Source organism: Rhinolophus sinicus, linkage group LG05, assembly GCF_036562045.2.
Source record: "Rhinolophus sinicus isolate RSC01 linkage group LG05, ASM3656204v1, whole genome shotgun sequence".
Taxonomy (NCBI): Eukaryota; Metazoa; Chordata; class Mammalia; order Chiroptera; family Rhinolophidae; genus Rhinolophus; species Rhinolophus sinicus.
The window spans coordinates 24,801,639-24,815,619 of NC_133755.1; the positions used below are offsets into that span (position 1 = coordinate 24,801,639).

The 13,981-nt window shown below is 34.7% G+C and overlaps 1 protein-coding gene across 4 annotated transcripts in view; it reads right to left on the bottom strand.

Moving 5' to 3' along the window:
- The window catches only part of HEATR5B (HEAT repeat containing 5B), a 74,274-nt gene that overhangs the window by 57,555 nt on the left and 2,738 nt on the right, over nt 1-13,981 (bottom strand). For all 4 annotated transcript variants that reach the window (XM_019741998.2, XM_019742008.2, XM_074331895.1 and 1 more), the window contains exons 3-8: nt 12,508-12,719; nt 9,698-9,806; nt 7,822-7,971; nt 4,220-4,391; nt 2,604-2,761; nt 1,383-1,632 (exon numbers count right to left, since the gene is read on the bottom strand). In XM_019741998.2, coding sequence (XP_019597557.2) covers nt 1,383-1,632; nt 2,604-2,761; nt 4,220-4,391; nt 7,822-7,971; nt 9,698-9,806; nt 12,508-12,719 — 1,051 coding nt within the window. The remainder of the gene's footprint in view (nt 1-1,382; nt 1,633-2,603; nt 2,762-4,219; nt 4,392-7,821; nt 7,972-9,697; nt 9,807-12,507; nt 12,720-13,981) is intronic.

A 13,981-nucleotide genomic window follows, 5' to 3' on the forward strand; every position in this document is an offset into this window, starting at 1 on the left:
ACTATAAACCCCTTGTCAAATTACTAATTGAGAATACATTCTGGCCCATAAATTCTAGATATATGGCACTATATTTAAGTCTACTTTTAGGATTTCTTAAATCAAATGGCTAATCTATTTTCTTAAGATTAATCATCTTTAAATGACAGCAAAACTTTACCTTTTTTGCATTCCTTATGAATTAATAGACTATAAAACACATAATATAGAATACAACAGATTAACATAACTAATTAACTATTCTTAGGTATTTCTGGACTGGGAAATGCATTAACTCTTTCTTTGATTACTAAACTATAAGCTCCCTAAACAGGTGCTATCTGTATCGGATTCACTATTTTACTCCCACCATTGGACACAGTGTTTCTGGCACTCAAACATTTCTTCAATGAGCTGATGTACAAAGAGTTTTCAAATTGTGAATCTAGGATAGATTACTATTTAAACATATCTAAAGAACAATACCTCATGAATTTGAACACCCTTTAGTTCAAAATTCATCATTGTCAGTTAGCCCTATACATTTAAAAAATGCTCTGCTAAGTAAGCTATTATAAACAACAAAAACTATAACTAAACTATTTGTGAATTTATTTATTAACTTTATGAAATATTTAATATATATTCTCTAAATATAAATTACTGATTATTATCTATTCATTAAATTCTTACTTCTAAAGACCTCTATTAGGCAATATAATTTGCCTGATTAAAATTAATGTATATTCTGAACAGTGATAAAACTAAATAGTCTTACAGAATTTATATTTTACCTTGCTTTAGTGCCCTAATTGAATTTAAGCTCTGTGAAGGCAGGAACCTTATCTCACTCATTATTCAAACCCTGAATTACTGCTTTGAGATCTCATTTACTCTATAACTGTGTCTTAAACTAAAAAAATTTATAAAATTGACATTTCTTAGGAAATAACTTATTTTACTTATGAGTTACAGAGGCTTCACAGTGTACCCTGTAGTGGGCCAGGAGCCACCTGTAATTGTTCTCCTCTACGTCTTCATATTACGGGAGCGGAAAAAATTCCAACAACTGTGTTTATAAAAAGGCTCCCAGCCCAAAAATCACCATTGATTATGCCTAAAAGATAGCAAACCAATGCCACGGCATACCAGAACAGCTATAAAATCACCACAGGTGTTAGAAATAAAATAGAAAACCTAATCCTACAAACATGCTACCCAAATCCTTAAAAACGATTTCACTAAAATTATGTGTTGGTTTAGTATCAAATAAGAGCACTCAATAAAATCTACAGAAAAATATATAAACTAATCAGATGTATTAATATCCATTAAGAATAATACTAAAGAACTAAATGATGAAGGTAATCAACAACAATACACATTATTACGTTAGTCCTTACCTACTGCTTTCATTTGTTTTCCAATAGCTTGGCATATTTCTTTGGCAGCTGCAATCTGGGCTTTTTCACCCAGCAAACTGCCCACAGTAGCTCTTAGGATAAAGGAGACACATCTTCTTGAGTACACAGCATCTACATGTGTTTGCGTTGCCCGAGGATGGGAAACCAGATCAAGTACATGGGACAAGAAAGTAGCAAAGCTACGTTCCAACCACTGACCACCCAGTGTTGTTACGAAAACAACATATGCCTATAAATAAAGATACAACTTCAAATAAATGTCTATAAATGAACTGAAATTACAGATAAAGCAACTACAGAAATAACTAATGATGGCATACACATAAATTATGTTTGAGATTAAACTAGAGAAAATCTAAAACATGAGACCTTTTTAGTACTACTAGTGTAGAAATTACTCGTAGAAGTATCTTTGACTAAAAATAGTTCTTAAGACAATAGCTTCAGGAAGGACGTAGACAGTGGTAAGGGGGGAAAAAGCTGAATTCATCCTGGTTATGAAGAAGGTAATAGGTTATAAGAATAAAAGAACTTTAACATCCTAAATAAATACTGACCTAGAACTACAAAATACTTGATTATGACTATAAGATAAAAATGGTTACTTCCATTTTACGCTTGTTTCAGGAATAAGGAATAGCTGGAGTGGTTTGACTAATAAGATCACAAAGAAACATTTCATCGTATTAGACGTTAATTATTATTAGATCGTTAACCATAACATCTTACTTATTCTCAATTATAATTTTTAAATTATAATTCCAAGTTAGGTTTAATTTCAGAATTACATTGGTGACTAGTCATTGATGGAAATCCAAAGTATTAACCAGTATTTTTAGCTAAAGGGATGTTGTACATTAAAATCTACTACAGGACTCAAGCTACCTGAATACAATTTCAATTAAAACTGTATTATTTTACATCTGATTTTCTGACTAGAAAAATTTGGGAAAATTTAGGTATTTAGATAAATATTGTAGATGTACGCTTATTTACACATCATTAAATATATACCTTTCCATATAAGCATGTAATTTGGAATTTAAATGTAATTCATTCATTTGGTAAAAGAAATGTTTTGAAAGGAATCAGAAAATATTAAAAATCTCTCTGTGTATACTGTTATGAAACTTCATAAGTCTTCCATGAATTTTCACGAGTGGTATGAACAGAATTCATCGATAGATATGTACTACAAACCTGTGTCACTCCAACTCGGACTTCACGATTAACAGACCCTCCAACTTTTAACATTTCTCCACCACTCTTTAAGAAACCTGACCCTCCACGTAGAAATCCTGTCGCCATAAGTTCTAAGACTTCATCAAATGTCGCTCGCTTCACATTCTGGCGCATTACTTTTAGGAAGAAAAGCAAATTTATAAGCCCATCTATTTCGCTATTAGTTAAGTCATATTTTCTAACAATTTAGCTTTAAAATGCAAGGAATTCTTTTTCAAGTGTACCTAAATTACTACAAAGGAGACAGGGTTATTTCATTTTCTTATTATTTTAAAATTTACAACGTACTAGTAAAAATAAATTCAATTTGAAGCAAAAATGCTAAGAAAAATAGAAGGAACCAGAAATTAAAAGCAATTCAATAACTCTACGACAGAATAGACTAATAATGATGTTAACTTTGATATGCGTAACACAAGGACAAAGCATTTCCACAGCGGATACTGCTAATTGATCACAGACAGCCTTCATTACCAATTGAGATGGACATAAAGAAACTTTGTCAAGACCATGCTTTCTATACAACAGTTGCCAATGGATTAAAATGTCACTGGATTGCAACTGACTTGCCATCCCTGGTATAGAGCTTCATATTTTATAAAGTCCTTTCACATACAGTAGCAAACATAATCCTCACAAAAATTCTGTGTGAGAGACATAAAGCTCATGATTAAGTATGTAGGCTTTAGAATTTGACCGCCTGGATTTTAATTTTAGCTCTGACACTTAGTAAGAACACTTATGAGAACTCAAGTACACCATCTCTCCAAGCCTCAATTTTGTTGTTTATAAAATGGGAATAACAACAGTAATTGTAATTCATAGGGTTTTGTGAGGATTACATAAAACAATTCTGTTACATACTTAATTCAGTGCCTGGCACGTAATTAGCACGTAATAAATGTTACCTATCATTATCATTGCCATCTAATTCACAGATTGAAATAATTATTAAAAACGAAGAGACCAAAGTTCAAAGGCTTTCACAGCTGATAAACATAAGAGCTAGGCCTTGACTTCATAACATCTGATTCTCATTCTACTGTATAGAGAAAAAGTAGGGGTGGGAACAACAGCAGAGCTGGGTTTGCTCAGCGTCTATACACAACTGTCCCTGAAGCATCTCTGTTAAACTGTAAGGCACAGTGGAAGTCATATGAAAAATCAATGCTGCCTCTGATTCTGCTTACAATGATGGTCAAGAAAAAAAATGAAAAAATAATGCAACGCTATAAATGGGGATCTAGTCATCAGAGATTTAAAGTAAGGAAGCACATAAAGAGCCAGATTCCAGTCCCTTGAACATTATACAAAACTATTTCATAAACCTACTTGCTTATATTTCCAACATGCTTACCACATATTATCTTGCATAATATCATCATAAAAGTGCCTTAACTAAGAAAAATGCCATTCGGGTACTTTAATTATGTGAAAAAGTAGACATAGATACCTAAAAGTTTAAATCCTTTAAAGCGATTTGCCTATAAGGAATAACTCATATAGAATGAAGCATTCCATATACTTTTAAGTATCTGTTACAGTTTAGATCAGGGCTTGGCAAACAACGATACCTGTTGCTTGTTTTGGCATCAATGCTGTAGCCATGACTGTTCCTAGGAGTTTAGACACTGCCACTCGTACCCCGTAATTTGAGTTTTCCAAAGCCTTAAAGCAGAGAGTGGCTATATTTTCCAGTTCAGCAGTCCACATGAACACAGCTTCATTCTGTAGTTCTAGTAGACACTGGAATTTTAAAAAAGTACATTAATCCTAGAACTTCCACTTCCAGAGATGGAATAACAAGAACCAGATTTACCCTCCTGGAAATAACCAAAATATTGGACAAAATATATGAAACAAGAGTTTTCAAGACACTGGACAGCAGGAGATAAAGGACAGTGTACCTTAAAAAATGGAAAACAAATAAGGTGAACCCACACCTGCCCCAGTTTACAGTCTTGAGAAAGGTCCCAATACTTAGGAGGAAACGTTTAACACTAAACTCCTATATAAGAAAGAAGAAAGGTCTCAAATACATAACTTTAGCTTCCACTTAAGAAACTATATGACATAGAGCAAATTGAAGACAAAGTAAGCAGGAAAAAAAGGAAGTAACAGATAAGAGAGGACATCAAGAAAACTAAAAAAGGATAGAAATGAAACCAAAAGCTGCTTTGAGATGACCAATAAATTTGACAAATTTCTAGACAGACAGGAGAGGAAAAAGAGAGAGAAGACACAAATGACCAAAATTTGGACAGAGGGCGGTCATGTCACTAGATTCAATATATATTAAAAGGACAAAGGAAATATTATAAACTTTATGCCAATAAGTTTGACAATTTAGATGAAATGGACAACTCACTCAAGAAAAAAACCAGATAACCTAAATAACCCAATATCTACTTTAAAAATTGGATTTGTTTTAAAATTTCCCCCCAAAGAAAACTGAAGTCCCAGAGAGCTGTACTGCTGAATTTCACCAAAATTTTAAGAAATAATACCAATTCTATAGAAACACTTCCAGAAAATTGAAGAGAAGGGTATACTTCCTGACTCATTCTATGGGGCCATTATTACTCTGATATTAAAATTTGATAAACACACTCAAAGAGAAGAAAACTACATACCAATATCCTTCATGAACATACATGCAAAATTCTAAACAAACTTGTAGTGACTCTCATCGAACAATACATAAAAGGGGTAATATATCATGACCAAGTGGGGTTTATCCTAGGAATGAAAGATTGGTTAAAATTCTAAAACTAGTCACTGTAATTCATTAGCAAACTGAAAAAAAAAAGTCATGGAATCATCTCAATAGATGTTGAAAAGCATTTAACAGAATATAGGTAAAACTGAGGAAAACTGAAAAAGATCAGTAGATTGTGTCAATTCATTATTGTATTATACTGGTTGTAATATCATACTATCCTTTTCAAGATATTACCATGGAAGGAACTGAGTAAAAGTTTTTTAAAATCTCTCTATGTTATTTCTCACAATTGCATGTAAAATCTACAGTTATCTTAAAGAGTTTAATTAGAAGACAGCAACACCAGAAAAAACACAAGAAATCAAATTTAAATCAAAAGTCCTTTGACAACATCCATTCCTGATAAAACTTCTTAGAACGCTAAGAATATAAGGGCACTTCCGAAACCTGATAAAGATCATCAAGTAAAACAGGACTTATAATAACAGGATACTTCATGGTGAAGGACTGAATGTTTTCCCCTGAAGGATATGGAACAAGACAAGGATGTCTGCTCTCATGTTTTCTGTTCAACACTCTACAAAGGATCTAGCCAGTCAGTGCAATAACACAAGAAAAATAAATAAAAGAATCCAGATACGAAGAGAAATAAAGCTGTCTTTATTCATGGACAGATGATTATCTATATACAATATCTGATAGAATCTATTAAAACGTCTCATAAGTCAGTTTAGCAAGATCAGTGGATACAAGATCAATGTACAAAATCAACTATATTCCTATATGTTAGTAATGAACAACAAGAAACTGAAATTTAACAAATCAATACCATTTAAAATAGCATAAAAATATGAACTATTTAGGAATAAATCTGGCAAAAGATGTGCAAGACTTGTACATTCAAAACCACAAAATGTTGCTAAGAGATATCAAAGAGACCTAAATGAAGAGAGATATATCATATTCATGGGTTGGAAAACTTAATATTATTAAGCTGCCAACTCTCCCCAAATAGATCTATAGATTCAGTGCAACCGAAATCAAAATCCCAGCATGCTATTTTTGTAGAAATTGATAAGCTAAAATTCATATAGAAATGCAAAGAACCTAGAATAGCCAAAACTATTTTGAAAAAGAAAAAGTTGGAGGGCTAACTACCTGATTTTAAGGTTTATTATAAAGGTACAGTAATCAAAAAAGTGTTGACATCAAGATAGACAATGGAACAGAATAAAGAGCCCAAAACAGACCGACATTTATATGGACAACTGATTTTCAACAAAGGTGCAAAGGCAAGTTAGTGAAGAAAAGACAATCTTTTCAACATGGTGCTAGAACAAGTGGATATCCATGCAAAGAAAAAAAAAGAACTTTAATTCATATCTTACACTATATATAAAAATTAACACAAAAAAGATCATATATTAAGTATTAACCAATAAAACTTTAAGGAAACATAGGAGAAAATTTGGGTTAGGTAAAGTTTTCTTAGCTACAACACCAAAAGCACAATCCATATAAGAAAACTGATAAATTGGACTTTAACAAAATTCAACATTTCTCTTAGAAATGCACTATTTGGAGAATGAAAAGACAAGCTACAGACTGGGAGAAAATATTTGCAAATAATGTATCTGATACAGTATATATAAAGAACCCATAGAATACCCATAAAACTCAATAATGGGAACAAATAATAAAACAATGCACAGAAGTTTTGAATAGGCTCTTTATCAAAGAAGATATGGACAGCCAATAAGCACCTAAAAATATGCTCATCATTAGTCATTAGGGAAACGCCAACTAGAGCCACAATGACATGTCTGTACTTCTCTATAGGAAGGGCTAGAATTAAAAAGATTGGCAATACCAAATGTTAATGAAGATGTAGAAGAAGTGAAAAATCTCATACATTGCTGGTGGGAATGTAAAATGGCACAAGTACTTTGGAAAACAGTAGAAATTTCTCAAAAAGTTCAATATAAATCTAGCATATGATCCAGCCATTCCACTCCTAGGTATTTTACCCAAGTGCTATGAAAGCACTGTCCATACAAAAACTTGTACACAGATGTTCACAGCAGACTTTTTTGTAATAACCCAAACTGGAAGCAACCCAAATGTCCATTATAAAAGAAGCAATAAACCAATGGCGGTATAGCCATACAATGAAATACTACTCTGCAATAAAAAGAAATGAACTGTTAAATGAGCGTGTAGCAACGTAGATGCATTTCACAATAATTATGGTGTGTGAAAGAAGCCAGACCCCCAACAAAAAAAAGAAAAAAAGAGTACATACCACATGATTCTATTTATATAGAATGAAATGAAACTAATCCATGGGGACAAAAACTATGCAATCATATCTTAACTCTTTAAAAGAAAAAAATCATTGTCTGTTTAAGAGCAAGCAGGATAATGAGCAGCATTATAAACTGGCTGAGGACTAACCTTGGCAACTGCACATCGAACAGCCATCGACCTGTCGGTCAAGAGGGACCTGGCATTCTTGTAAATATCCCGATGAGAGGAAGCTGCGGCACCGCCCAGTCCATTTAGAACTTTCTGCAGACTCATTAAGATTTCACTTCGCCCTTGAGACTAGACGTGAACACAAAGCAAAACTTAAAAACTACGTTGTAAAGCAAATTCCACATTTAAACAAGAGCATATCAAAACACAAGAACTGTCCGGGCTTAATGGCCGTACTTCTAAATTGTAAACAATAATGTAATAAAAAATACAATATTCTAGAAAGTACCTGTAAGATAAAAATAATTACTAACTTCAATTAAATAGTATCTTTCTGAGAAAGTAGGTTAAGTAAATGCATTCCAATGTTTCTATGACCTGTTGAAGTGCAACATAATGAGGACATGAAGACAAATGCAAAGTGTCAGTACCATATCGCAAGGATCCCAACTTTCAGAAAGGTTAAGGAAAAAGTACTTAAGAATATAAACCATCTAAAAGAGAAAGAAAACATCAACACATTCAAAAAACTTGTCACGGATACGCCAAATTCTCCTTTTCTTGTGACAAATTCAGTCTTGTTTTCATACTCTTCTAGTGCTTGATTCATATTTCTAATAGTATATTTAAACATAGGTGTCTTTCACTAGACTGTAAGCTGTTTGAGGTCAGGAACCATGTCTTATTCATCTTTATATGCCCAATGCCTGACAATATGTCCTCAGTTCTTATTTGATAAATGAATAAATAGTTCCCAGAAGAGGTGTTGTCCAAGAAATCTTTTGTTGTCCTTGACAAGGGAATTAGACTCCGAGCATCCAGGGCTGAGCCTATTTGTAGTTAACTCCAAGTTAACAAGGAAGTTTCAGAAGCAATACCAAACTGACATGACAAAACAGAACTATTTTCGCTTGATATTGGCTGCTGTGAATTAAATAGAGTCCCTCCACTCTAAAGATTAGTTCAAGTCCTAAATGCTGTTACTTGTGAGCGTGACTTTATTTGGAAATAAGGTCTTCGCAGGTGAAATGAAGTACAGATGAGATCATACTGGATTAGGGTGGGCTCTAACCCAATGACTGGCATCCTTAGAAGAGAAGAAATCGGACACAGGGATGCATAGGGAGAACACCGTGGGGCCAGGGAGGCAAAGGTTGGAGAGATGCATCTACAAACCAAGGGGTGCCAAGGATTGTCAGGAACCACTAGAAGCTAAGAAGACAAGGAAGGATTCTTCCTAAGAGGCTTCAGAGGAAGCACAGCCCTCCTGACACCTTGATTTCAGGCTTCTGGCCTCCTGAATTGTGAGACAATAAATTTCTGTTGTTTTAAGCCACCCAGTCTGTGGTAATTTATTACGGCAGCCCCAGGAAACTAGTACATTAGCTATGGCACAAAACGTAAAATGGCAATGCAAACACATCCCTAAGGCTAAATAAAAAAATGATCCATTCTTTGTCAAGGAAAAGCACACTTTCCCTTTTCCCTGAAATACGAGGTAATACATTAAAAGAAGGGGCAAGTAATTTTTTTGCAAGTAACAACATTAAATCACCTTCTTGCTAAGTAGTATGAGTACCACAGTGACAGAAAAAAGGCAAATAAACATATATTTTTAACTGACATAAAACTCCTGCCACAAGCAGAACATTTAAATAATATTTGTTATAAAACTTCTATGGTAGAAGAGGGTGAAGGGAGTCAAACATATGGTGATGGAAGGAGAACTGACTCTGGGTGGTGAGCAAATAATGTGATATATAGATGATGTATTACAGAATTGCACACTTGAAACCTATGTAATTTTACTAACCATTGTCACCCAATAAATTTAGTTAAAAAAAAAAGAACTTACCTCTGCACTTTTCAGAGATTTCAAAAGATTATTTACTGTTTCTGGAAATGCACTGCCTAGCATTCTCCCCATTTTTTCATAAAATGCTCCCACACAAGTCACTGCGGCCCTGTAAGAAGTGATACTTCATTAGTCATTGCTGAGGTCAGTAATACAATTTCATCACACTTTTCTCATTTTCAGAAATCAATTTATATTTGTGCAGGACACTTGGCTACAAATCCTTAATTTTCAACTTTCAAAAACATTTTGTTTATTCTTTATAATTGCAACCAATACTATGGCTAATCAAATTGTATTCTTGTTAGGAAAACAACAGAATAAATATATATTTATGTAACAAATCAGACCCATCCTTTGGAAAGAAACTCAAGCTTTCCTTTTATGAAGACTTCCCAAATTACATCAATCCACAAAGATTCCTCTCTTTTCTCATTATATATAACAATGTCAACCACTCATTTTGACAAAATTATATTGTTTACTGTGTTGTGACGACCATTTCATGTAACTATATCTCATCCTGCAAATGGAAATGCAAACCACGGAAACAGGGAATCTATCATATACATTTTTGTATTGCTCACAGTGTCTGCCTCTTAATATACAAATAATAGTAAATAATCACTTGTGAAATTTAATTTAAATTGCTTTAATGAAACATTTGATACATAGAAGAAGAAATGTAACAGCAGCCCATCTCTTCAGGAGGGAGGAACTCACCCTACCAACACTCAGATAAATAGTAAGTAAGTGAACAGCTGTGAATTTAGCTTAGAGGCCAGAGTAGAGCATAGAGGTAAGAGCATATGCTTTGGGGTCTGGTAGATGTGTGCCTCAGTACCAGAACCTGCCACCTAATAGCTCTGTGTCCTGAGCAAGTTACTCTGAGGCTGAGGGAGATTACATAAATGTAACTCACTGTCATACATGTAATAAACAGTAAAATCAGGGAATCAACTTTCACCTCTTTGACTTTATATCCCATGCTTTTTCCAAATACTCTCCAGGCTGATAACAAAGCTAATGAATCACTAAGGTCACATGCCAGAATATATTAGGAAATTCCTAAATAGAACCCAAGAAACCATTGAAAATACATATGAACAATATGTAATAAATTCTACTTAAGCAGAACTACAAAATCGTGTGTGGATTGGCTAAGTGATGGAGAACTAATTCACCAAAGTATTAACATAGCTTCAAACCCCTAAATAAACTGGAAAGGAATAATACTAATCTCTTTCAAAACTTTTGAGATCTACATTTATCCCAAACAACACAATATTTAAACACAATATATCTACGCAGTTGGAACAGACCTAAAAATCAGTGTCCAGAATAATTTCCACATTTCCTCTGTAAGCTATTATACTGGTCCTGGCCCCCAGAATGATGGTACTGAGTTGTATCCTTGGCACCTTTTCTCCTCCAATAGTGAGTAGTATACTCTTCCTAGGTAACTTTATCCATACTGGAGGGTTCAGCCTACTCCCCAATCTCCATTATCTTCTCACCAAAACTACATTATTAGCTCAGATCTCTGAAATCCATACCAGGATTTCCAACCGCCTATGATGTACTCTCACTTGGAGATTCCCACTTGTACTCCAAAATCAGCACTCACAGAACTGAACTCATCAACTTCCCCTCACAATTGTTTCCTCCACTATTTTCCATCTTTCTGAAAAGCACTGTAAAATAAGGTATACATAAGCTACTTCTGCTTCCAATTAGAAGTTTCCTTTGTCTAGAAAAGAAGTTGGCAAACTACAGGCTACAGACCAAACCTGACCCATCATCCAGCCTAACACCTGTGTTTAGTAAATAAAGTTTTATAGAAATACGGTCATACTCATCTCTGTCTGTGGCAGAGATAAGTAGTGACAGAGACGTATAGTCCAAAAATATTTGGACTATATTCTGACAAAGCCAAAAATATTTACTATCTGTCCCTTTTCATACAGTTTGCCAACCCCTAGCCTATCGCATCCATCTTCCCATCTTAACCCCTTACTTGACTAGTTTCCACGTGTCCTTCCTTGATGATTGATCTTGTTTGGCTGACGCCACCTTGAGAAGCTCCTTGACATTGCTCTCCACTCCCACCACTGCTAAGCTTCTGTAGATGTTCTTTTCCCTCCCACAGCACCTCTCACAGTACTGTAACTGCTGTGTTTCTTATTTGACTCTTTCACAGGATGCATCCATCCCTATAACCATTATCCTCAAGACTTACTCCAAAAATTTCTGCCCTTGATCCAAACCACAGGTATGTGCAGGACTTGGGTTAATCTCTTAATGTAGGGATCAGCAAACATGCAGACAAAATTGTCTCTGTCTCAGATACACAGCTCTGGCATTACAGCACAGAAGCAGCTATCACCTAAACGGAAAGGCATGTCTACATCCCACTAGAACTTCACTTACAAAACAGGCAGCAGGCTGGGTTTGGCCTCTGGGCTATAATTGGCCCATTCCTACCTCAATCTCCTCGGCTAGAAATTGTTTACTTTTCTATCCATCCCAGCTAAGAATATTACTTCCTTCAAATTTACCAAAAGACAGCTCTGTAAATGGCTGACATCATACCAATTCTCTGTAGTTTGCTGAAAGTCCCAATGGAGCAAATGCTGAAATAGAACCCCTGCCCCAGACCTATTTAGAGTGTTCAGTGTCAGCAGCATGCCTCAGGTTCCATCTACCTGGAGCTCTTTATAATCAGCATATTATAAAGATAATAACTTACTAAGGTAAATTACTCTAAAAAAAAAAGAAGTTTCAAGGGGCATCTCAGAGTAAGTACTCACAATTTTGTTGGTAAGTAGGCTGCAGTGTCATCTTTATTTCTGATAATGTCATTACATTTTTCAAGTGTTTGAAAAACAGTGAAAGTATCCCCAATGCTATAAAGGGCTGCGAGATTTTTAGCTAACAATTTTCGGGTAGGTGGTCCAGGTGAACTACTTATTAATCCAGTTAATTGTTCAACAAGTTTTTTCTGTTTTTCCTTTACATCAGTCTGTTATAAAAAAAAAATAAAGAATATGATCAGTTTCTTTCTCCTATGTACTTTTGTTGTCTTTTAGTAAAAAAAAGGAATACTTAACAGTTAAGGCACTCCAATAATTAAAATCTAGATTACATTGGGCACAAAACCATAAATGGGAATTTTCAAGATAAAGAAGAGTTCAATAAGAAATGAACCATTCTTTACTATATTAAATATTCTCCTTCATTCCCCTCCAGTGCCAAAGAGTTAGCTGCCAATAAAAGTGACTACTCTAGATCCAACTTTTCCACATCAGCTTCCTAAGAAATAAACCAATGGTCCAAGGATGTAAAATATTGCGTGTATGGACAATCCAGATGGGCTCCCCTTTAAAAGCCAAGTCAGTAGTCTAGTAAGTTACAGATCAGTGAAGGGAATCAAAAGAAACTCTGAAGAGCCCTACACAACAGAAAAAAATATTCAGATCTACCCATAATCAATACTGAAAATTCATTCATTCATTCAAGAAATACTATGAACTTACTACATGCTATACACTATTCTAGACATGAATATTCTAGGCAACGGTGAACACAACAGACAAAGTCTCTACCCTCATGAAGTTTACATCCTAGAGGGGAGACAAGAGTTTACCAAATTGAAAATGAATAGTGTGAGTTACTATTTTACATAGATCAGTAAGAAAAGGACTCTCTGAAAAAAATTGAAGGCAAGAGCTATGCAAATATCTGGGAGAGGAACATTCTAGACAAAGAGAACAGTGCAAAGGCCTGGAGGAGGCAGCATGCGTAACGTGTTTGAGGACACCAAGAATAGTTTGGCAGGAGCAGAGTAAGAGACAGGAAGCAGTAGATGAAATCAGAAGGGTAGAAGGGACCAGGTTGTGTAGTGTCTTATGTATCATCGTAAGAATTTTATGTTTTATTATCAGAGTTTGAAGTAGAGCGGAGACATGATCTAAATGTTTTAATAGGCTCATTCTGAATACTGAGCTAAGAATACTCTGCAAGGTACATGATGGAAGCAGGGTGAGCACATAGGAAGCTTTTGCCATAATCCAGATAAGGGTGGTAAAAATGGAGATGATGAAAACTAATTTAATTCTGGGTATATTTAGTGGCTAGAGCCAATGAGATTTGCTGATAAATATGATGTGAAGTCTGAGAAAAAGGGAGAAGTCCAGAATGCCACTAAGGTTTACGAGTATGACCTGAGCAATTAGAAGGATGAAATGGTCATGTCCTGACATGGAGAACACTGGAGAAAGGACA